The sequence below is a fragment of the Salmo salar genome, chromosome 14, assembly GCF_965601325.2.
Source record: "Salmo salar chromosome 14, fSalSal1, whole genome shotgun sequence".
NCBI lineage: Eukaryota > Metazoa > Chordata > Actinopteri > Salmoniformes > Salmonidae > Salmo > Salmo salar.
In genome coordinates, this window is record NC_138304.1 from 63,417,894 (window position 1) to 63,443,058 (window position 25,165).

A 25,165-nucleotide genomic window follows, 5' to 3' on the forward strand; every position below is an offset into this window, starting at 1 on the left:
GTTAAAAGTACAAAGAGCCAGTAGTACTCACCTCCAGGGGCAGGTAAGTGTGTTTCTGCTCCTGGCCCACCTGTAGGCAGGGGAGGTGGGGGTACTTGAGCTGCAGGCTGTACTTCTCTCTGAAGTACTGGGCCACCGTGCGCTCCACTGTCTGACCATTCTCCAGCTGCAGGGGGAACCTGGGGGTTCGAGGAGGAGAAACATGGAGTTGATGTTTTTGTGACTTTGTGCTCATCTAGTTCTCATGTTTAACTCTTTGGGGTGGCTTCCTGGACACAGATTGCTTTTTATTCCAGGAATAAACTTAATCTCAATGGAGAATGCGTCAGAGTTAAACTACACATATCCCTGTCTCTCTGTGTAGGTACTCACGTCTGGTGGCTGGCAGGACGGCGAGTCACGTTACACACTCTGTACTTCCTCCGCATCGTCCCACAGTGGGTCACTTCAACCTTCAGACCTGGACACAACGAAGGAAGAAGGGGAATATGTGTGAGAAGAACTATCCAACTATAATTATATAGTTTGAGGGGCTTCTAATGCCCAATGCAAACACATTCTCATGTGGTATGTTCAATTGAAAGTCATCATGGATTACAGAAATCATGTATTACAGACAGTCGTCTACTGTGTACAATTTGGTAGGTAGTAAAACAATTCAGCAATACAGAAATAGTAGTGAGTTGCAATACCAATATCCTTACAACCAAAACAAAGTTAAAATGACAAAAACATTAGCCCTGGAGTTCAACAGTGATGCAAGGAGTCTAGCAGTGTTAGCATTCCTGAACCTGGGGTGGTGGGGACGTCACTCTGCATACCTTTGATCTCTTTGGTGAACTTGACCCTGTGGGAGTCAGTGAGGGGCCGGGGCTGCTCATCTATGTTGTGGATGTCCAGGACCTCGCACATGAACTGGATCACTGGCTGGGCCTTGTAGAACGCCGTGGCTGATACTATAGATGAGAAGTGGTCAAATTAAAATAAGTTACTTCAATGCGGAAGGATCCAAGTTATGATAGTCTACAACCAAATCCAAATAGAGTTAGAATAGGTCAATTCGAAATCAGGGACTTCAATGTAGCTAAGGAACCCAAATCTGATAGCTTACAACCAAAGAAAAAATGTGAGGGATAGGCTGAATTCTATACCAATTGGACTAATCAAAGACATGACTGAGTCAACACGATGCAACTCAGACACTTCCACGCTGCCTCCGTGCTGTTTGTTGCTACTTGGCAGAAGCCAAACATTTTACTTTTAATAACGATGAAATCAAACTCTGTATTTAACAAATTTACTAACGTCTTAGTTTTGTCCTCACTCAACTTTTTTCATCCAAGTTTTCCGCCCCGGACACTTTATCTGGACATGGATCTGTAAGACCTCCACCAGCCGAAAAAGCTCAGTAAAATGACTTAAAATTGCAGTCGCTATAGACCTACTCATAATATGCAGGAGAACTATCGCCTTATGGTGAGGATAGCCAAGTTGCAAGACGCAATCGTTAGGCTAGGGCAATTCTGTGCCATCAGTAAGTACAGGTAGTAGTGTGAAATCCCCCCCCACAGTTCCCGCAGCCGGACATTTTTTTCACAGCTTCTGGAAAGAAATGCTGTCGGCATGCTTAACCGGTGTCGCTCATTCAGCAAACAGCGACTTTCAACCAGTTTTCCCCACTAAGCAGCGAGTTGGAGTCAGAGCCCGAGCATTCTCAGGTCTGTCTTCCACCAGTTACGGGGTCTGAGCCGCCGAAGCCTCCCACCATTAGCTCTGACAAATTTAAAACCCTAGTCATTGCCAGCTTAGTGGAGTCTGCCCATGGCAAAGTCATTGTAGTCAGCTCAGTTTTCCCCATCAAGACAGTGTCTGTGTCTCTCCTCTCCTGGAAGAACTGAGCCCTAGGACCATGCCTCAGGACAACCTGGCCTGATGACTCCTGGCTGTTCCCGTGCTGCTAATAGTTTCTGCTGTTCTGCCTGCGGTTATGGAACCCTGACCTGTTGTCCTGCTGTCTCAACCTCTGAATGTTCAGCTATGAAAAGCCAACTGACATTTACTCCTTCGGTTCTGACCTGTTGCACCCTCTACAACCACTGTGATTATTATTTGACCCTGCTAGCCATCTATGAACATCTTGAAGAACGATCTGGACTTAATGGCCATGTACTCCTATAATCTCCACCCCTCACAGCCTGGTTCCTCTCTAGGTTTCTTCCTAGGTTCCTGCCTTTCTAGGGTGTTTTTCCTAGCCACCGTGCTTCTACATCTGCAATGCTTGCTCGCTGGGGTTTTAGATCTGGTTTCTGTATAAGCACTTTGTGACAACTGCTGATGTAAAAAGGGCTTTAGAAATACATTTGATTGATTGAGACATCACAGACTGACAGACGCTACACAGCTACTACATCATCATCCAGACAACATGGAAGGAAACAAGTCCCTCCCAACAGTGAAGAATATATATTTTTAATCATTGTCCATGTTCCTTACAATCAAGGGAAAAGGCCCTCACCGTCAATGTTGAGCATCATCTTCCACATGGCGGGCCGCACCGACTGGTGGAAGCCGAACCACACCTCCCTACCCCCGCCCAGGGGGTGGTCGTAACCCTCTGGGGAGGAGAAGAAGGAGCGCCCCACTGGGGTGTACCTGGGGAGAAGAAAGAGAGGGTCATCTTTCACAGACAGAAAATGAATTGAATTACTCTACTAATCATGTTTTATTTAAGATATAGCTTCGAAATAATCTATACTATAGATATATAATATATACATTGTAGACTACTAGTATATTCAGGACTATAAGGGTATATAAATACATATATACTCTTAAACTGCACACCAAACAGAATAGCTTGTTCCACATCTAAAAAAAAAAACACAGCATAGAGCTTTTTATAGCAGTTCTGCAGGACGTGGACACGCCTAGGCCCTCAGACCATAGATAAATCTGTATGCCATTGCTATCCACTAGGGCGGCAGCAGTCACTCACTTCATGGAAGGCAGGTGTCGCAGCACCACATCCACAGCGTGTACAGGGTTGGTGCTGATGGGCTTGTCCAGCTCCAAGGGCTCAGGCATGGTGCGCCCCATCAGGACCTCGTGCAGCAGGTGCCAGCTGACTAGCGACACAAACTTGATGGACACTTTGAAGGGGCGATCCTTACCCCCCTCCCCTGGCAGGGTGACATCCAGATCCACCTGAGGAGAGAAATATATATATGAGCTCAAGCTACGGCAACTCAATGTATCACTAGCACACCCATCTGACATTCAACATTGTAAATTACACTAGAAATGTTATCATGTGTATCTTGTGTGCGCGCCCGCAACTCACCCCCGCTGTGGCAACTGGTAGGGGGTTGGCTGTGTAGAGGCTCCTCTTCCCATCGTAGACTGGCCTTCGGTCCCCAAAGATGGTCACCTTGAAGTGCTTCACCATGGAGTCCACCACCTCCCTACAGGGGCACCAGAGAGACAAATATATCAACTATCCAACACTGCTCCATAACCCTGGTCTTTTAAGTGGGTAAAGTGATGCAGAGTACAGTTCATGAGATCACATGAAAGATCTGCTGCCAGTTTGTGTTGGTTTGAGAATATTGATGCTGACACATGATAGGTTTGTGGGTTTGATCCAGCGCGTCGGGCAGCTGTTTACCTGTTGACGCGACGCGGGCACTTCTCGGGCTTGATGTCTACTTCATAGAGGTAGACGTCCATCTTGGGGATATCCACCTGGAAGCAGTTGGCCAGTAGCTTGATAGGCTTCCCCATGGTGCCAAAGCCAGGCCTCCGTGGCACTGAGAACAGGGCCTGGGCCCCAACATCTCCTAGAGGGAGAGAGAGAGGGTGCCAGTACTCAATATAAAAACACTTATGAAAGAGGTTGTGGGGGAGGAGAAGGAAAGAAAGGGATCAAGAGAGAGTGAGTGTGACGGAGTGAGAACAAGAGCAAAATCAAACTGTAGATAGGAAGTAGTAGATAATGTGGCGAAAGGCAGGGGGCTCAAGGGGGATATAAAAAGGCTGTGAGGGTATTGTGGGATCCCACATAAGGAGGTGATGAAATAGGAGTCATGATTAGCCTAGTTTTTTTTCCTCCCCAGAGCTATTGACACTAAAGGCTACAGAGTTTTGTGGTGACATTTACCATGTTAAGGCATTGAATTATCCTAACTGACAAACACAAGCTTTGGATGAGAGTAGAGTAGGGGTGTGCCAGACACACTACGCCAATTCTACCAAAGCACTTTCACGACAGCCTCGTCAGAAACTACTCCGGTAATCATGTCACAAAACCACACACTACCACCACTCAGACGAGCCGTAAACGACCTACTCTGACACCCACACAAAAGACATGACATCCACTCAGTGTCATGAGTCATCTCTCAGAAAACATCAAATCAAAATCATGCGTAAAGAAGAATATAATAAACAGTATTATTGGCCTGAGTTAAATAGGATGTGTTCTTCACATATTGTAGACCTTAAACATAGAATTACATGTAGAACATTTATTATAGGATCTCTATGACCTCAAATTGAAAAAAAAGATGACTAGGTCTAAAGGGGAAACTAAAAAGTGAGGCTGTCCTGGTTCATAGCACTGTGTCAGGGTCAGAGAATGACCCTGCAATAAAGTGCTCCGGGATAAATTTTCCCCTACGTACAGATCTAGGATAAGCTTGCCTTTCCCCAATCCTGAACTTAACCATTAGGCCTCAAGGGGGAAATTACCCAAGATCAGCATTTAGGGGCAACTTCGCCCTACTCCCAGAAACACGGTGTAGTAGAGTGGGATTGTCTGTGATGGCGCATCCCCCAGTGTCTTATCACTCGCTCCTATGTGTCGTTTCCATGCCAACATCACCCATGTTGTTGCCACATCTCCATGGTAACACAGACCATGCTAATAAGAGGAGGGAGTCCAAGATGGCGCCACTTTGAGCGGGTGTATTTGAACGTAGGTCTCGGTAAACCAGGAAGATTATGATCAATACTCGAGGATTTCATATTTTTTGGGGGGTAAACTGACCCTTGTCTATATGAAGTAACAAGGTGATTGGAAAACACGGTGATCACACGACTACATGGGCAGAAGAAACCGAAAAGGGCAAGGCATGGCTGAAAAGATACTTATCACCTCAGATGCTAGCAGCGAGACAGAAGCATGCAGCCCACGTGAAGACTTTCCAGAACTCAAGGCAAAATACTCCTTATTCTCACTAATGCCACCTACGCAGGGTAAGAGCCCTCCAGCCAAATACAGAGCAGTCGAAAATGGTTCTACCAACCCTGACATTCTCAAAGCCATCTTTGAGAAACTGGCCATCATTGAAAAAAACAAAAAAACAGAGACTACCTCCAAATCAATAGTCTCCCTCAGCCACTGTGCAGCAACTTCTCAACCAGGTGTCAACCCAAAGCGAGAAAAAAATTTGACCATGGAAGCTGAAATACAGAAACTGCAACAGGTGAATCTCCAAATGCGACAGAATATCATCGAAGTCCAGCGCCACAGCCGGAGATGGAACCTGAAACTGCATGGGATGCGAGAAGAGGACTGGGAGAGCATACGGAGCGTTACCATTGACATCCTCAGGAAAGTAGTACCCAGGATTCGAGACAAGCTCCCGGATGTCATCGACGTGGTGCACCGCCTGGGAAAGCGAAGAGATGATGGATCTCCGCAGACAACCATCATGTGGTTCACAATGTGGGGCGGCAGGTAGCCTAATGGTTAGAGCGTTGGACTAGTAACCGGAAGGTTGCAAGATCGAATCCCCGAGCTGACAAGGCACAAATCTGTCATTCTGCCCCTGAACAGGCAGTTAACCCACCAGGTCGTCATTGAAAATAAGAATTTGTTCTTAACTGACTTGCTTAGTTAAATAAAGGTAAATAAAATAAAACAATGAATCTACAGAGATGTCGTATGGAAAGAAGTCCAGGTTTCTTGTGGAGAATAAACTATGCATCAAGGAGGCTCTCACTCCAGGAGATGCTGTTGCAATGGAAAAACTTTGGCCAATGGTTAAAAAAAAAAGCTAAAAGAGAGCATCTTTCAGTGATCCTTTTGCATTTATCGATGGAAAGAAGATCGATTGTCAGGACATCAAGTGAATGTCATGAGAGTGCTGAATGTTTTGAAGACACTGCTCAGGTATATAGCTACACTAAGTTAAAATTGATGTCCTATTCTTTCTAAGTCAAGTGAAAACATTAAGAGTTCGCTAAATGACTGAGTTAATAAGTCGACTGACATTTTTACATTCACCCCGTTTTATATCGTCAGGTTCGTAAATGAATACAGGTTCATCATATTGATCATAACTACCTCGGTTTAGGGTAGACCAGTTCTTTCTCTAAGCTCAGGTTTCCTTATTAGCTACCTAGCTTACTAGTTCAACTAGTTATTCTTTTCACTAAACTGTATTTGTCTTATTTTATTTTTGTCAGGTTATGCAACGTTTTGAATTCAATGCACTAAATATTGTCTCTCTAATGCCAAGGGTTTACGAAACATAATTAAAAGAAAATCACTTTTTATTTTGTAAACACTAATGCGGATTTCGTTCTACTACAGGAGAATTGTGATTCAGATTCTAGTTTTTGGAAATCACAATGGGGAAATACTGTTTAAAGTCACGGGTCTAACCACTCAGCTGGTACTATGATACTGCTTTATAAGTTTAGAGGTGATATTTCAGAGTCTTATATGTCCAAAGATGGGAGATGGGTTAGATTAATCTCAAAACTAGATAATGCTTGTTTTATTATATGTAATGTACAGTTGAAGTCGGAACTTTACATACACTTAGGTTGGAGTCATTAAAACTCGTTTTTCAACCACTCCACAAATTTCTTGTTAACAAACTTTAGTTTTGGCAAGTCGTTTGTGCATGACAAGTCATTTTTCCAACAGTTGTTTGCAGACAAATTATTTCACTTATAATTTACTGTATCACAATTCTAGTAGGTCAGAAGTTTACATACACTAAGTTGACTGTGCTTTTAAACAGCTTGGAAAATTCCAGAAAATTATGTCATGACTTTAGAAGCTTCTGATAGGCTAATTGACATCATTTGAGTCAATTGGAGGTGTACCTGTGGATGTATTTCAAGGCCTACCTTCAAACTCAGTGTCTCTTTGCTTGACATCATGGGAAAATGAAAAGAAATCAGCCAAGACCTCAGAAAAATAATCGTATACGTCCACAAGTCTGGTTCATCCTTGGGAACAATTTCCAAATGCCTGAAGGTACCACGTTCATCTGTACAAACAATAGTACGCAAGTATAAACACCATGGGACCACGCAGCCGTCATACCGCTCAGGAAGGAGATGCGTTCTGTCTCCTAGAGATGAACGTACTTTGGTGCCAAAAGTGCAAATCAATCCCAGAACAACAGCAAAGGACCTTGTGAAGATGCTGGAGGAAACAGGTACAAAGGTATCTATATCCACAGTAAAAACAAGTCCTATATCGACATAACCTGAGAGGCCGCTCAGCAAGGAAGAAGCCACTGCTCCAAAACCGCCATGAAAAAGCCAGACTACGGTTTACTGCACATGGGGACAAAGATCTTACTTTTTGGAGAAATGTCCTCGGGTCTGATGAAACAAAAATAGAACTGTTTGGCCATAACACCCATCGTTGTGTTTGGAGGGAAAAGGGGGACGCTTGCAAGCCGAAGAACACCATTCCAACTATGAAGCACGGGGGTGGCAGTATTATGTTGTCGGGGTGCTTTGCTGCAGGAAGGACTGGTGCATTTCACAAAATAGATGGCATCGTGATGAAGGAAAATTGTGGATATATTGAAGCCAACATCTCAAGACATCAGTCAGGAAGTTAAAGTTTTGTCGCAAATGAGTCTTCCAAATGGACAATGACCCCAAGCATACTTCCAAAGTTGTGGCAAAATGGCTTAAGGACAACAAAGTCAAGGTATTGGAGTGGCCATCACAAAGCCCTGACCTCAATCCTATAGAAACCTTGTTGGCAGAACTGAAAAAGTGTGCGCGAGCAAGGAGGCCTACAAACCTGACTCCAGCTCTGTTACACCAGCTCTGTCAGGAGGAATGGGCCAAAATTCACCCAACTTATTGTGGGAAGGTTGTGGAAGGCTACCCGCAACGTTTGACCCAAGTGAAACAATTTAAAGGCAACCAAATACTAATTGAGTGTACGTAAACTTCTGACCCACTGGGAATGTGATGAAAGAAATAAAAGCTGAAATAAATCACTCTTCACTATTGTTCTGACATTTCACATTCTTAAAATAAAGTGGTGATCCTAACTGACCTAAGACATTTAATCCTAGTCAAAATTACCTATCAGCAATTGTGAAAAACTGAGTTTAAATGCATTTGGCTAAGGTGTATGTAAACTTCCGACTTCAACTGTACATGGGTACAACTCTTCCTCCTCAAAACAGACTTTCTTTTTGGATCTTGCTGATAAGCTTACTGAGCTGCAAAACAAGTATACAAATGCATGGCTTATAATAGCTGGAGACTAATGAAACACCTGATAACTCTTTAGATTTCCACCTAGAATAGCTCAAAGATCTCAGAATAGTGACATCTAATTTTGCAGTAAACTGACAGTGATCAATACATGACGCTTCTTTAATACGAACTTAAATCATACACCTGGTGTAATAGGTCAATGACGAATCAGATCCAGAATTGATCTGTTTTTCATTTCTCCCCCACTTTTACAGTATGTACAAGAAGTTAATCATAAACATGCTCATGTGACTGATCATAAAATGATATCATTGAAGTTAGAATGTTCTGAAAAATCCAGTGGCATTCGAGGATACTGGAAACTTAATAATTCACTCCTAAATGATTCAGTCTTTAACAAGAGCATAAATAACTTGACCATAGACTTGTTTAACTCAAATGATTTAGAACCAAAGCATGGAAGTAACTGGGAAATATTAAAATTCAAGGTAAGATCTAGACGCCATTACACGCAGTAAGGAACTAAAGAAGCAAAAATGTTTTAAAGATGAGCTTATGAATAAATTGAATGTTTTCTTAGAAAAAAGGATACCCTTTCAGCAGAAGAAGAAACAGATTTGAATACATCTCAATTAGAACTAGATCAAATGTACATTTATTTAGCTAAAGGGGCCTTTATTAGATCTAGAGCAAAATGGGTTGAGGAGGGTGAGAAAAACACAAGCTATTTTTTGCTCTTAAAAAAAGGAACTATAAGATAAAATCTCTTTCTGCCTTGATTTTTATTTTACCTTTATTTAACTAGGCAAGTCAGTTAAGAACACATTTTTATTTTCAATGACGGCCTAGTGGGTTAACTAGTGGGTTAACTGCCTTGTTCAGGGGCAGAACGACAAATTTTTACCTTGTCAGCTCGGTGATTCGATCTCGCAACCTACCTTTCGGTTACAAGTCCAACGCTCTAACCACTAGGCTACCTCCCGCCCCTTAAATATTGGCAATACCTTGTGTAAAGACCCAAAGAATCTCTAACTTTGTGTATTCTTTCTATGAAAATCTGTATAAATCAAATTTTAATGGGATTGAATGTGAACATTTTATAAAACATGTCCATGGTCATGTTCCAATGATTTCTGATGAGTTCAAGTCCATATGTGAAGAGGAGTTTGATTGTATTGATTAGAGATGCTCTTAAATCTATGAAGGGCAAAGCACCTGGAACAGATGGTTTTTCTGTGGAATTTTATTTACCCTTTTGGGAACATTTAGAGTGACCAGTATTCAACATGTTCCAAGAATGCCTAGCTAAGGGTGAGATGATTACTACCATGAAACAAGGGGTTATTTCCTTAATACCAAATCCTGATAAAGATCCCCCTTTCATAGGTAATTGGAGACCCATTAAATTATTAAATACAGGTTAGAAATGGATAACTTTAGCATATACTAATAGACTTAATGGGCCTAAACCACCTTATTAATGAAACCCAAACTGGTTTCATGAAAGGTCGCCACATCAGCTGTAACATTAGGTTAGTTTTAGACTTGATTGATTACGCTGATTCAGTTGACTCAGAGGCTATTATTTTATTCCTCGACTTTTCTAAAGTATTTGATACAATTGAACACAAATTCCTAATACATTTGTTGTACACTTGGTAACGGGACTAACTGTCTCTTATCAATGTTTTATAAAGATATTAATAGTTCTATTATGATTAATCGTAACACATCTAAAATATTTAATATTCACCATAGTGTACGGCAGGGTTGCCCTATTTCAGCACTTATTTTTGTTGTAGAATTACTATATCTATTAACATTTTAAACAACCCTGAATTAAAAGGAATTTCAATATTTTGAAAATAAATTAAGATACATTAGCAGACGATACAGCTGTTTCTAAAAGACAAGGATAAGTTGCTTTTGCACTTAATATTATCAAATCATTCTCTTCTACTTCTGGTCTGGATCTTAAATAATGCGAAATATTGTCCCTGCATGACTCAAATTACTCAAATCTGTTGAGAATGTTGCAGTGAAAGATAATGTGAAATATTTAGGGGTGTACATGGTGAAAAACCATATTGTCCATCAACATCTCAATTTCTCTCAGAGATTAAAGAAAAAAATCCATCTTTAATAACTGGCTCCAAAGTGACCTCTATTATTGGAAGGGTTTTATTGTCCAAAGAAGAGGGTCTGTCACGTTTTGTCTACCCTGCTATCCCTATTTGTAGCTGATCAAACCAGCAAGGATATCAACAAAAACTTTATATGGAAAAATAAACGCAAACTTAAGAAGTTTGTAATATCAAACCAAAGAGCTGATGGTGGGCTTGAAGTACTAGATTTCATTGACATCAACAATACCTTTAAAGTAAACTGGATAAAAAGATGTATGCTTAGATCGGAATCTATATGGTACTTCATTCCCTGTCATATTTTATGAAATTGGGTGGTCTTCAATTTTTGTGGAAGTGCAATTATTCTCCAGCAAAATTACCTGTCACTGTCCAAATTTCATGAACAAGCCCTTTTAGCCTGGAAACTATGTCCACAACTTCTCCCCAAACAAGCCACTTCTGTGGAAAAACTATTTGAAAAAGAAGGAAATATACTCTTATAGAAAGTTCTTAGAAACATAACTTCCCAATACATTATAAAATAATTTTATTCTATATGGAAAGCAATATCTTCAGGACTTAATTAATGAAATCTCATTTGTGTTTTGGCAAACATGTCATGATAGATGCACAACTTGTTATAAGGTTTCCCCCTGCTGGATAGGAAATGTAATACATTCATAAGATAACTTTTTCACTCCAAGAACAAGATCTCCTAGAGGGAAATTATTCTGGATATTACTGAAATTGAATGGAAGAAAGCTTGGTTGCTCCCTCACCCATTTTGTAGGTCAAATAAAGTAAAAAGAAATTCACTTTAAAATCCTGCACAAAATATATCCTTGCAATAACTTGTTTAAATTCATGGATTTAGAGGACATAAGCCTTTTCTGTGATAAAGGAGAAACTATTATACACCTTTTATGTGTGTGACTCTGAAGTTATTTTGGAGCAAGTATTTACAATTTTTATTTAATCAATAAGACCTGTGTATTTACAATGACAGATGTAAAATGTTTTTATTCAAATGAAAACAAAACCACTGAATTAGTCATTAATTTCTTAATTCTCGCTGGTAAATTGTATATACAGAAAAACAAATATTTGAAATCCAATATCTAATTAAATCTCCAGAATTAGTCAATTACAAAAAAAAAACACTATTCTTACAACTCTATCATAAGTTTATACAACTGTAACCCCTGGCCTTTTTTCATCTTTTTTTGTTATTTTCTTTAAGGAACTTTAACTTTTGAAAATAAATATTTCATTTTTTCAGTTTTAATGCTATTTTATGTTTATTCAGAAAAAAATACAGGTAGTGATGTCTTATGTTTGTATTGTAATTTGAAATGTTACATACAAAAAGGAAAAACAGACAAAAACACATACCGATCTCATCAAGGGTCTAGCTTAGCTTACCTGTGGAAAGATCAAAGGAAGATGGTCTAATAGTATGTTGGAAAATGAATAGTGTCAGCCAGGAACAGAAATAGCCTATACGCTCAAACCTTAACTTATACACTGACTGCACAACTACTGAACCTAAACCTACCAAGAAACAACGAAGTGTACAAGAGTGGGCAGCAATGGAGGTGTGGACGGCTAACTGCCTCTTCTTTCTCCTCCCCTTCCCTTTATAGTTAGCCTACAAGTCTACCCACAGAGCTCTGGATCCTGGGCTCTGTTGGCTTACACATATAAAACACCATGTGAAAGCTGTAGGCTTTCATCATAGTGAGTCTGCCAGTTGTTTTCAGCCAGGTACAGGCACTCGGCAGCTTTGCCCAAGATGTACTCTGAAGGAGCCTACCATTACTCCTTTAGCTCCAAGGGCCTTACAGTGCCTTCAGAAAGTATTCATACCCCTTGACTTATTCCACTTTGTGTTACAGCTTGAATTCAAATTAGATTTTATATATTTTTTTCCTCACCCATTTACATACAATACCCTATAATGGCAAGTGAAAACATGGTGTTTTTAGAAATGTGTTCAAATGTATTGAAAATGAAATACAGAAATATCAAATTTACTTAAGTATTCACACCCCTGAGTCAATCAATACATGTTAGAATCACGATTACAGCTGCGAGTCTTTCTGGGTAAGTCTAAGAGCTTTGCACACCTGGATTGTATAATATTTGCAAATTATTATTTACAAAAATTCTTCAAGCTCTGTCAAGCTGATTGTTGATCAATGCTAGACAACCATTTAAGTCTTGCCATATATTTTCAAGAAGATTTAAGCCAAAACTAAACTAACTAGTCAAATCAGGAACATTCAATGTCGTCTTGGTAAGCAACTCCAGTGTATATTTGGCTTTGTGTTTTAGGTTATGGTCCTGCTGAAAAAGTGAATGTGTCTCCCAGTGTCTGTTGGAAAGCAGACAACCAGGTTTTCGCCTGTACTTAGCTCTATTCTGTTTTTTTTAAATCCTAAAAACACTCCCTAGTCCTTGCCGATGACAAGCATACCCATAACATGACGCAGCCACCACCATGCTTGAAAATATGAAGAGTGGTACTCAGTGATGTGTTGGATTTGCAGTTTTACTTTAGTGCCTTATTGCAAACAGGTTGCATATTTTGGAATATAATTTCTGTACAGGCTTCCTTCTTTTCACTTTCATTTAGGTTAGTATTGTGGAATAACTACAATGTTGTTGATCCATCCTCAGTTCTCCTATCATAGCCACTAAACTCTGTTCCTGTTTTAAAGTCACCATTTGGCCTCATGTTGAAATCCCTGAGCGGTCTCCGTCCTTTCTGGCAACCGAGTTAAGGAGGACGCCTGTATCTTTGTAGTGACTGGGTGTATTGCTGCACCATCCAACAGCATACTTAATTACTTCACCATTCTCAAAGGGATAGTCAACGTATGCTTTAAAAAAAAGAAAAAAAAAGAATAAAAAAAAGACTCATCTACCAAGGTGCCCTTCTTTGCAAGGCATTGGAAAACCTCCCTGGTCTTTGTGGTTGAATCTGTGTTTGAAATTCACTGCGACTGAGGGACCTTATAATGTTCATGTTAAACACTATTGTTGCACACGGAGTGAGTCCATGCAACTTATTATGTGACTCATTAATCAAATGTTTACTCCTAAACTTATTTAGGCTTTCCATAACAAAGTGGTTGAATATATATTGACATTTTAGCTTTTCATTTTTACATTTGTAAAAAATGTCTTCAAACATAATTCCACTTTGACATTATGGAGTATTGTGCATAGGCCAGTGACACAACATTTTAATTTCATCCATTTAAATTCAGGCTGTAAAAACTATATGTGGGGGGAAAAAAAGGGGTGTGAATACTTTGGTGGACTGGCTCTGGCATCCAAAACAGCCAAATATTCCATCCACATGTGGATCGATTCTCAATTGCAATACGATTCTAGAAACATAAAGCCGCTTACTTTCATATCACATCAAAATAACTTCACAAATGTTTAACCAGCTTTATCACAGTTGCAGCCAACAGTATTTTTCAGTGACACCTTCTGGCGGCCACAGGTGTTCAGAGCATGCTAGATAGCTAATGAGCACAGCTGGTCCCTCGGTCTTCCGTACACCCTTGCTGTAACATGGAGATTTGGCCCTGTGGGAACACTAATCCTAGAAAGGTGTATATCAAGTTAACCTTTATGTCATTTTATTCTTGCTGATATAAAAGGTCCTTATGCATCCAAAACCATACCACAAGCAATGCGTGTTAATGTTCAGACCGAGCGTCGGGCCTCTTAACAAAACTCCCTTGTACAGAAGACGCCTTTGTCCAATGGCTCTTACGTGTAAAGTAATGGAACTGAGAGTCATGATCAAGAGCTATCGGCAGCTGTATCCTACCTTTGGCTCCTCTCTCAAGCCACATTAACACACGTCATTTGGTGTGTGCAAAATGTATTATTTTTTCCCCCTAAAAACACAACAGTGTCCTTTGGAGGAACTAGGCAATTTTATTTACCTATTCATAATTTATCTACCAGGCCTCAATTAAGACACCAAATACAGATTAAAGTTGAACTATGCAGATATCGCTCCACCATTTCATGGTTGCTAAAATTCTAATAGCCTAATTCAGTTGTTACAAGACAAGCAATTATAGTGTAGAGAAATACATTTGTGAAATATATTTTCCATAACCAAAAATACTGTATTTTCAGCTGTTTGAAGGTGTAAATAAAAAGACAAAAATTAAACTTAAGAATGGGAAGTATAAAAATAGCACACATAGAACAGATCTACCGCTTCTTAGATTTGCTTTCGATGAGAACGACAGCACTATAACTCACATTTCTATGCGAATTTGGTCAGGTCGCCCAAAACGTTGCAGCTTTAAGATTTGATGTTAAACTGATAGAATAAGGTGGACCCTAATAACCTAATGACATGGCCTCTTGATTCCCATAGTCTTATAAGCAGACATCCTGTTCTTCGGAAAACATGCCGATCCACCAGACTGTGTTGAATGAGTGCTAAGAAAGCAGACAGCACAAATCATATCCATCTCCAATCATGGTTGGTTTCAATGTTAACAGCTCAAAAGTATGCCAACAACCATTACTCTCAAAGCAGCTGCCCATAGGTTATAGTTAACTGACTTTGTGGCTGATCTGATTATTGGGCGAGGCTACAGTGAGCACCATTCAATAACTTCTGACACCAGATGGTGTGGAAGGCAGGCAGGCAACCTCCAAACAGCCAACCACACACACAGCCAGCCAGTCTCTCACGGGTTCCAGATGATGAGGCACACCTGATGGGCATTCCACCTGCCTATGACAACCGTCTGCAAAACGAGTGAGACTGGTGTGCACATGGCGTTTACCAACCGGCTAAGCTAACATAGCAGGCGTAAATGAAAACCCTGAAACTATACTTAAAAAAACAATCATTTCAAATAATTTACTGAGTTACAGTTCTTATAAGGAAATCATTCAATTTAAATAAATTCCTGGATTTTTCATGGCTGGGCAGGGGTGCAGCCATGGGTGGCTCTTGGAGGGCATGTTCAGTGTACTGGTCTTGACGAGAAGAGAGAAAAAAAACTAACAAAAACGCTGTCTTAGGAGGTTTTCTACTACACTGTTCAACCAATCGAGTAAATGTGGAGAAGGAGTTAAGATGGAGTGTCATCTTGTTTATGTCCAAAAGCGGAAGTCACGTCACAGGCTCTCTTTCCATTTCCCCTGAAAACCTGAACATCCGGTTGATGCAATAGGGTCCAGCTGCAATGTCATCTCTCAGAGCAGTCATCCCTCAGGTCTCTATGCTGCCACCTACTGATATGTCATCTCTTAGTGGAGTGCATCTCTCAGGAAAAGTGGGGGTGTGAAAAGAACCATATAAAGGAGAAGTGGGGGTTTTCAAGGAGTCTTATCACTAGAAGCGCTGACTCAATAACTGTCAAAAGCGAAGAAACCTTTTTGAAACCAGACAGCTGTCAGTAGTGGGTCTGCTACGATAATTTCATCACTGGTAAGTCAAGTCTGATCGATTTTGGATTTAGTTTAGCTTTTATGCTAAACAGGTGTTAACAACAACACTAAGTTAGCCAAAATTAGCTAGCTACTGTAGACACTTGTAGTCAAGCAATTAGAATGTGTCACGTGAGTTAAGTTTTGGGAAAGCTATTTCTCAGCATAAAAATGCACCTTTATAACAAAAGGATTGCATGCCTCCATCATCACATTTACAGACAAATCTAAGCCTACTATTCCAAATGTTATGAGTAAATTTGATTTTGATCATTTAGGCTATTATTAATAAGCACATAGTGACATAGATTTATATGCTATATCAGAGATGTTTCCTTTGCACAGGAAAAATGTGTCCTTTGATAAACATTTCATGCAATTCTACTACACTTTATATGACTGGAGAAATTAGCAAAATCTTCACTGCGACGATAGCCCAGGCCTACTCTACTGACAACAGATCATTAATCGATCACTACTCTGGATTAGAGGTCGACCGATTAAATCGGAATGGCCGATTAATTGGGGCCGATTTCGAGTTTTCATAACAAATCGGTAATTGGTATTTTTGGCCACTGATTTGCCAATTAAAAAAAATAATAATAATTGTACACCTCTATTTAACTAGGCACGTGAGATTAAGAACACATTCTTATTTTCAATGACGGCCTAGAAACGGGGGTTAACTGCCTTGTTCAGGGGGATTCGTTTTTGCAACCTTCCGGTTACTAGTCCAACGCTCTAACCACCTGCCTTACATTGTACTTCACGAGGAGCCTGCGTGGCAGGCTGACTACCTGTTACGCGAGGGCAGCAAGAAGCCAAGGTAAGTTGCTAGCTAGCATTAAACTTATCTTATAAAAAATTATCAAATCTTAACATAATCACTAGTTAAACTAGTAATATCATCAACCATGTGTACTTATCTAACGTGTCCTGCGTTGCATATAATCGATGCGGTGCCTGTTAATTTCTCATCGAATCACAGCCTACTTCGACAAACGGGTGATGATTTAACAAGCGCATTTGCGAAAAAAGCACTGTCGTTGCACCAATGTACCTAACCATGAACATCAATGACTTTCTTTAAAATCAATACACAAGTATACATTTTTAAATCTGCATATTTAGTTAATATTGCCTGCTAACATGAAATTATGTCAGTTCTCTTGCATTCATTGCACGCAGAGTCAGGGTATATGCAACAGTTTGGGCCGCCTGGCTCGTTGCGAACAAATTAGCCAGAATTTTACGTAATTCTGACATAACATTGAAGGTTGTGCAATGTAACAGGAATATTTAGACTTAGGGATGCCACCCGTTAGATAAAATACGGAACAGTTCCGTATTTCACTGAAAGAAAAAATGTTTTGTTTTTCGAGATGATAGTTTCCGGATTCGACCATATTAATGACCTAAGGCCCGTATTTGTGTGTGTTTATTATGTTATAATTAAGTCTATGATTTGATAGAGCAATCTGACTGAGCGGTGGTAGGCACCAGCAGGTTCGTAAGCATTCATTCAAACAGCACTTTCGTGCGTTTTGCCAGCAGCTCTTCGTAACGCATTGCGCTGTTTATGACTTCAAGCCTATCAACTCCCGAGATTAGGCTGGTGTAACCAATGTGAAATGGCTAGCTAGTTAGCGGGGTGCGCGCTAATAGTGTTTCAAACGTCACTCGAGACTTGGAGTAGTTGTTCCCCTTGCTCTGCATGGGTAATGCTGCTTCGAGGGTGGCTGTTGTCGATGTGTTCCTGGTTCGAGCCCAGGTAGGAGCGAGGAGAGGGACGGAAGCTATACTGTTACACTGGCAATACTAAAGTGCCTATAAGAACATCCAATAGTCAAAGGTAAATTAAATACAAATCGTATAGAGAGAAATAGTCCTATAATAACTACAACCTAAAACTTCTTACCTGGGAATATTGAAGACTCATGTTAAAAGGAACCACCAACTTTCATATGTTCTCATGTTCTGAGCAAAGCACTTAAACGTTAGCTTTCTTACATGGCACATATTGCACTTTTACATTCTTCTCCAACACTTTGTTTTTGCATTATTTAAACCAAATTGAACATGTTTCATTATTTATTTGAGGCTAAATTGATTTTATTGATGTATTATATTAAGTTAAAATAAGTGTTCATTCAGTATTGTTGTAATTGTCATATACACACACACACACACACACACACACACACACACACACACACACATATATATATATATACATATATATTTTTATAAAAAAATAATAAAATCAGCCGATTAATCGGTATCGGCTTTTTTGGCCCTCCAATAAATCGGTATCGGCGTTGAAAAATCATAAATCGGTCGACCTCTACTCTGGATGGTTCTGACCTAGAATATGTGGACAACTACAAATACCTAGGTGTTTGGTTAGACTGTAAACTCTCCTTCCAGACTCACATTAAGCATCTCCAATCCAAAATGAAATCTAGAATCAGCTTTCTATTTCGCAACAAATCCTCCTTCACGCATTCTGCCAAACATACCCTCGTAAAACTGACTATCCTACCGATTCTTGACTTCGGCGATGTTATTTACAAAATAGCCTCTAACACTCTACTCAGCAAACTGGATGTAGTCTATCACAGTGCCATTAGTTTTGTCACCAAAGCCCCATATACTACCCACCACTGCGACCTGTATGCTCTTGTTGGCTGGCCCTCACTAGATATCTGTCGCCAAACCCACTGGCTCCAGGTCATCTATAAGTCTTTGCTAGGTAAAGCCCCGCCTTATCTCAGCTCACTGGTCACCATAGCAACACCCACCCGTAGCACACGCTCCAGCAGGTATCTTGCACTGGTCATCCCCAAAGCCAACACTTGCTTTGGCCGCCTTCCCTTCCAGTTCTCTGCTGCCAATGACTGGAATGAATTGCAAAACATTTATTTTTATTTTTATTCTTTTTTTTTATCACTGAAGCTGGAGTCTTATATCTCCCTCTCTAACTTTAAGCATCAGCTGTCAGAGCAGCTTACCGATCACTGTACCTGTACACAGCCAATCTGTAAATAGCACACCCAACTACCTCATCCCCATATTATTACATACCCTCTTGCTTCTTTGCACCCCAGTATCTCTACTTGCACATCATCTGCACATCTATCACTCCAGTATTAATGCTAAATTGTAATTATTTCACCTCTATGGCCTATTTATTGCCTACCTCCCTACATTTGCACACACTACATAGATTTTTCTATTTTATTGTGTTATTGACTGTACGTTTGTTTATGTGTAACTCTGTGTTGTTGTTTTTGGTCGCACTGCTTTGCTTTATCTTGGCCAGGTCGCAGTTGTAAATGAGAAGTTGTTCTAAACTTTGCTACCTGGTTAAATAAAGGTGAAATAAAAATGACTGTCTTGAATGCAACCATGTAACCTAGGCCTATGAAAAAAGGGGTCCTGGCTAAAAGGGATCCAGCTTTTGTCAAAATTGTTTTTGCATTTTAGCTAAACATAACCCTTTTCCTAAACTTTTTCTCCTAACCTGCTGCCTAAATTCTCCTAATCTGCTACGAAGTGTCAAATATGACGTTCATTTTACAAAAGCTGGATCCCTTCTAGACATAGCCATGAAAAGGAGACACAAATTGTACAATATGACATCTGTATAGCCTGGAGGACAGTATTGTCCCAGAAAAATTGTGGTTATCATATATTAATATGGTAATTTGTTGAACTTTATTCATAAGATGGAAAATGTATGGACATTATAGCATAGGACAAAGGCCTCAATGGGATGGGACAACCTGCTGTGTTGACAATTGGTTGTTCAAGCCCAACAATATATTCTACTTTCTTGCCATTTGTACTGTTGTCGGTGCCCAATAATGTTTGTACCATGTTTTGTGCTGCTACCATGTTGTGTTGCTGCCCTGCTATGTTGTCGTCTTAGGTCTATCTTTATGTAGTGTTGTGTGGTCTGTCTTGTCGTGATGTGTGTTTTGTCCTATATTTTATTTCTTAATCCCAGCCCCGTCCCCGCAGGAGTCCTTTTCCCTTTTGGTAGGCCGTCATTGTAAATAAGAATGTGTTCTTAATTGACTTGCCTAGTTAAATAAAAATATAGAATCTTTATATATGGACTCTAAAACACCTGAATGAATTAAAAACACAAACAATTGCACTGACATTATAGTTGGCCTGAAGTTGTGATATTCTAGCATCAGGTGTGCTTTTCATTTGTTTATGTACTACTGTAGGTTCAGCAGCTAACCTTTATCAAGACACCCATGTCGACTGGATTCCCACTGTGAAGATGTGCAGTGCTACAGCAGCATCAGTTTCTATTACTTTGTCCTTTTCTAGATATGAAAGGAGACATCCCTCCAATTATACGAGATGGTTGTTACATGCTGTCCTTTGGTCAATCTGAACGAGTCGGTTGTGCCATTTGAGTAGAGCACCTTTACCTTGTCGTCAGGACAAAAGTGCCCCCTTAAACCGTATGAATATCTAAAATATAATTTGGAACATGTAAAAGGCTATTGTTTATGATATTGTAAACATACTGTACTTTAATTATAGCGAATATTATTGTATGGGTGAAAGAAAATCATTGTCATCTCTGCTTTGCCTAGCCCCATAAAACACATTTAGCATTGACAATGTAATTGTTGTAGTTCTCACCTCTAAGTGCCACTCAAATCTTTTTGGAGAAAAGTATCTGGCATTGAACTTGGTAGTAGTAATTGTGTGTATGTTTTAGGCTAAGGATCTTATCTCCTGCTTTCAGACATTTCACCACCTAGATTACAAGGGTTGGATTTTTTTTTAAACCAAAAATGTAATATCAGTACATGGCGTACAAAGTCTAGTAGAATGATTAGCCACATATACAGTGAGGGGGAAAAAGTATTTGATCCCCTGCTGATTTTGTATGTTTGCCCACTGACAAAGAAATGATCAGTCTATAATTTTAATGGTAGGTTTATTTGAATAGTGAGAGACAGAATAACAACAAAAAATCCAGAAAAACGCATGTCAAAAATGTTATAAATTGATTTGCATCTTAATGAGGGAAATAAGTATTTGACCCCTCTGCAAAACATGACTTAGGGTGGAAAAACCCTTGTTGGCAATCACAGAGGTCAGACGTTTCTTGTAGTTGGCCACCAGGTTTGCACACATCTCAGGAGGGATTTTGTCCCACTCCTCTTTGTAGATCTTCTCCAAGTCATTAAGGTTTCGAGGCTGACGTTTGGCAACTCGAACCTTCAGCTCCCTCCACAGATTTTCTATGGGATTAAGGTCTGGAGACTGGCTAGGCCACTCCAGGGCCTTAATGTGCTTCTTCTTGAGCCACTCCTTTGTTGCCTTGGCTGTGTGTTTTGGGTCATTGTCATGCTGGAATACCCATCCACGACCCATTTTCAATGCCCTGGCTGAGGGAAGGAGGTTCTCACCCAAGATTTGACGGTACATGGCCCCGTCCATCGTCCCTTTGATGCGGTGAAGTTGTCCTGTCCCCTTAGCAGAAAAACACCCCCAAAGCATAATGTTTCCACCTCCATGTTTGACAGTGGGGATGATGTTATTGGGGTCATAGGCAGCATTCCTCCTCCTCCAAACATGGCGAGCTGAGTTGATGCCAAAGAGCTCCATTTTGGTCTCATCTGACCACAACACTTTCACCCAGTTGTCCTCTGAATCATTCAGATGTTCATTGGCAAACTTCAGACAGGCATGTATATGTGCTTTTTTGAGCAGGGGGACCTTGCGGGCGCTGCAGGATTTCAGTCCTTCACGGCGTAGTGTGTTACCAATTGTTTTCTTGGTGACTATGGTCCCAGCTGCCTTGAGATCCTCCCGTGTAGTTCTGGGCTGATTCCTCACCGTTCTCATGATAATTGCAACTCCACGAGGTGAGATCTTGCATGGAGCCCCAGGCCGAGGGATATTGACAGTTCTTTTGTGTTTTTCCCATTTGCGAATAATCGCACCAACTGTTGTCACCTTCTCACCAAGCTGCTTGGCGATGGTCTTGTAGCCCATTCCAGCCTTGTGTAGGTCTACAATCTTGTCCCTGACATCCTTGGAGAGCTCTTTGGTCTTGGCCATGGTGGAGAGTTTGGAATCTGATTGATTGCTCCTGTGGACAGGTGTCTTTTATACAGGTAACAAACTGAGATTAGGAGCACTCCCTTTAAGAGTGTGCTCCTAATCTCAGCTCGTTACCTGTACAAAAGACACCTGGGAGCCAGAAACCTTTCTGATTGAGAGGGGGTCACATACTTATTTCCCTCATTAAGATGCAAATCAATTTATAACATTTTTGACATGCGTTTTTCTGGATTTTTTTGTTATTCGGTCTCTCACTGTTCAAATAAACCTACCATTAAAATTATAGACTGATCATTTCTTTGTCAGTGGGCAAACGTACAAAATCAGCAGGGGATCAAATACTTTTTCCCCTCACTGTACATTGTCTACTGGTATCGTTTTTAAATTAAGAACATATAGCTAAACAATATGTAAACAGTGTGGGAGTTAAGCCATTTTCTGCTTCAGATGGACAATGTCAAGGGGTGCATTGCAAACGCCCATGAGGCTTAAAGGCGCTACATGGTCAATCCGACATCTGCATTGGCCATGCAGCATTTACGCTGATACGGCCTCTGCAGAAGTCGGGGCATTCATACTTCTTGTGGAACGTGGAGCAGAGCTGTTGTGAAGGAAGTGAGTTTGTTTATAAAGGACCTGCCGCCCCCACCTACCATCAACCAATCATGTCAATGCAGAGTTATACGGAGCCCTCCACATTGTTACAAAATGAGAGGTGCACGGCGATGCGGTACAGAGCTCAAGTTAGCCTCTGCGTACCTCTGGAGGCTACACATTGCATCATATCATCCAAAAGGTGCCTCCGACCACATTTTCAGATCATGCATAAATTTGCTTTAATGCCATCATACTGTAGGCCAGTGGTTCCCAACTCTGGTCCTCGAGTACCCCACAACAGTACAGTTTTACTGTAGCAGCAAACACACTTGATTCAACTTGTCAACTAATCATCAGGCCCTCAATGAGTTGGATCAGTATGTTGTCAGGGGCTACAAAAAAAGTGCTTGCTATTGATGGGTACTCAAGGACTAGAGTTGGGAACCACTGCTGTAGGCCTTTTGGCTGCATTGGCATTGCATGCAATTAAAAAAATGGGTTCACATGGCTGATATCCTGAAAACATTGCGGCAATCAAATAAAACTAATTGGAGAATTTATGACTAAACAGAAAGGTGATATTAATTTGAGAATACAACACAGGAAGAGACAAATTAGAGACAGATTCCCTTCCCCTCTTTATTGCTGGATTGTGATCTGTGATTAAATCAACATTGGCGCTAGTTCATCCTGAATAATAGTTAAGTTAACAATTAAAACAAGTTTAAACACTTCAAAGAATCAACACTTTAATATAATTTCAAAGTGTACAAGTAAGCTAATTCATATGTAAACGTGTAGACAGTTTAGCAACAAGTAGGCTATTATTACTAAAACCATTTCGGGGGGGGGGGGGGTGGAAATGTCAATACCAACCTCGCTCCACCCGATCCCTGTCTACTGGGTGTGCAGAGTCCATTAGTGCTGGGCTGGAACAGAAGCCTGCACACCCAGCAGAGTTGGCCTGCTCCAGTTGTAATAAGTTTATACATTGTGTGGCTTTTAAGCTAGTTTTGTTGACAACATTTGCTAACATATAATCCATGGTACACAAGGATGTACCCTTATTCTCTTGGGACCTCTTCATCTGCAGGCAAGGGTTTGACAGCTCTCTCTATCTGAAGACAGAAAACACAAAAGAAATGGGCTGCATTATACTAAAGATAGACATCCCTGAAAATTCTCTGTCCTCAGTTTTTCCTCACTAGGGACTGGAACTGGAGAAGTTTCATAGTGTTCTCCCACAAAGTTACCTGCCATATCCAGAGTAGTCTACTCTCCCTTCTCTGACAGCTGGAAGTGGTAGCTAATCCTGTCACCCTCTTCCATGGCTGTTAGTTAGCCATCTACAGTACCTAGCAACAGTACCTAGCTACAAATGCATTTGGAATTACAACAAATACGTAAAGATGGCTAACTAACTAATATGACGTTCGTAAACTGGTGATATTTAATTCACGTAGCTAGCTACATATACAGTATGTAAAGTTAGCTAGCTAACTAGCGAACATTACGTAAGCAGCTCATTTAAGTTAGCCTGCACACTAAGTTTCTGTAGCAAGCTAGCTAATAATAAATTGATCATTTTAAAAATAGATGTTTACTTACTTGAATAGGTTCTACCCCGCCTCTGTTTTCTGGGTCCTTGAAAAACAAAATAATGGGAAATCTTCCCAAAGTTCATGGTGGTTGCAAAACACAGCCAGCCATTTGGACAATTGGAGGACTGTCAAAAGACTGACATGCTGACCACACAGCTCGCGTCGCATACAAATACCTGTTATTCAATCATTTCACCCACACTGCTTGCGCACGTCAACGAGTGTTTGCACTAAAATAGAACTTGGTTTTATTTGTGACGCTTGACGTGCTGCCTCTCCCATCTCCTCATTGTTTTTTAGGAGCATATTACCACGTGGGTGATTTTAAGATGAATTGAGGTCCACACTCCAGTCCAGTTGGTGGTGGTAATGCACCTTAAAGTTGGTTGCCAACCACAATATAAAGTCCAAAGAAGAAGCAGCTTGAAGGAGGAGAGATTACTAGAAACAAACTTGGTTTACCATTTTATCTGCAGATTAATTGTTGTGGATTACATGTCAGAGTAGAGGACCTTGTGCATTTCTGGTAAAATAACAACCCAATGTTAATATCCCAGGCCACATTAGCTAGCAGCAGCTAACTAAATTGCCATAAATGTTTGCTTTTTGACCGGTCCCCAAATTAATATATTTGGTTCAGAGTTCGTTTTGATATTTCAACCTGCGTGTCCTGATCGTGTCTGGTATGCATGCAATGGCGCGGCGAGCTGTCTGGTCAGCATGTGAGTTTGGTCTTCCAACACGAAGCGTGGGGTTGCTAGGTGATCTGTGACGCAACTG

At 40.6% G+C, this 25,165-nt stretch overlaps 1 protein-coding gene across 2 annotated transcripts in view; it reads right to left on the reverse strand.

Moving 5' to 3' along the window:
* Nucleotides 1-25,165, reverse strand: part of LOC106569767 (protein argonaute-3) — a 46,101-nt gene that overhangs the window by 19,967 nt on the left and 969 nt on the right. For both annotated transcript variants that reach the window (XM_014141361.3, XM_014141360.3), the window contains exons 2-8: nucleotides 3,665-3,836; nucleotides 3,341-3,461; nucleotides 2,996-3,204; nucleotides 2,516-2,652; nucleotides 822-956; nucleotides 373-460; nucleotides 32-179 (exon numbers count right to left, since the gene is read on the reverse strand). In XM_014141361.3, the coding sequence (XP_013996836.1) occupies nucleotides 32-179; nucleotides 373-460; nucleotides 822-956; nucleotides 2,516-2,652; nucleotides 2,996-3,204; nucleotides 3,341-3,461; nucleotides 3,665-3,836 (1,010 nt within the window). The remainder of the gene's footprint in view (nucleotides 1-31; nucleotides 180-372; nucleotides 461-821; nucleotides 957-2,515; nucleotides 2,653-2,995; nucleotides 3,205-3,340; nucleotides 3,462-3,664; nucleotides 3,837-25,165) is intronic.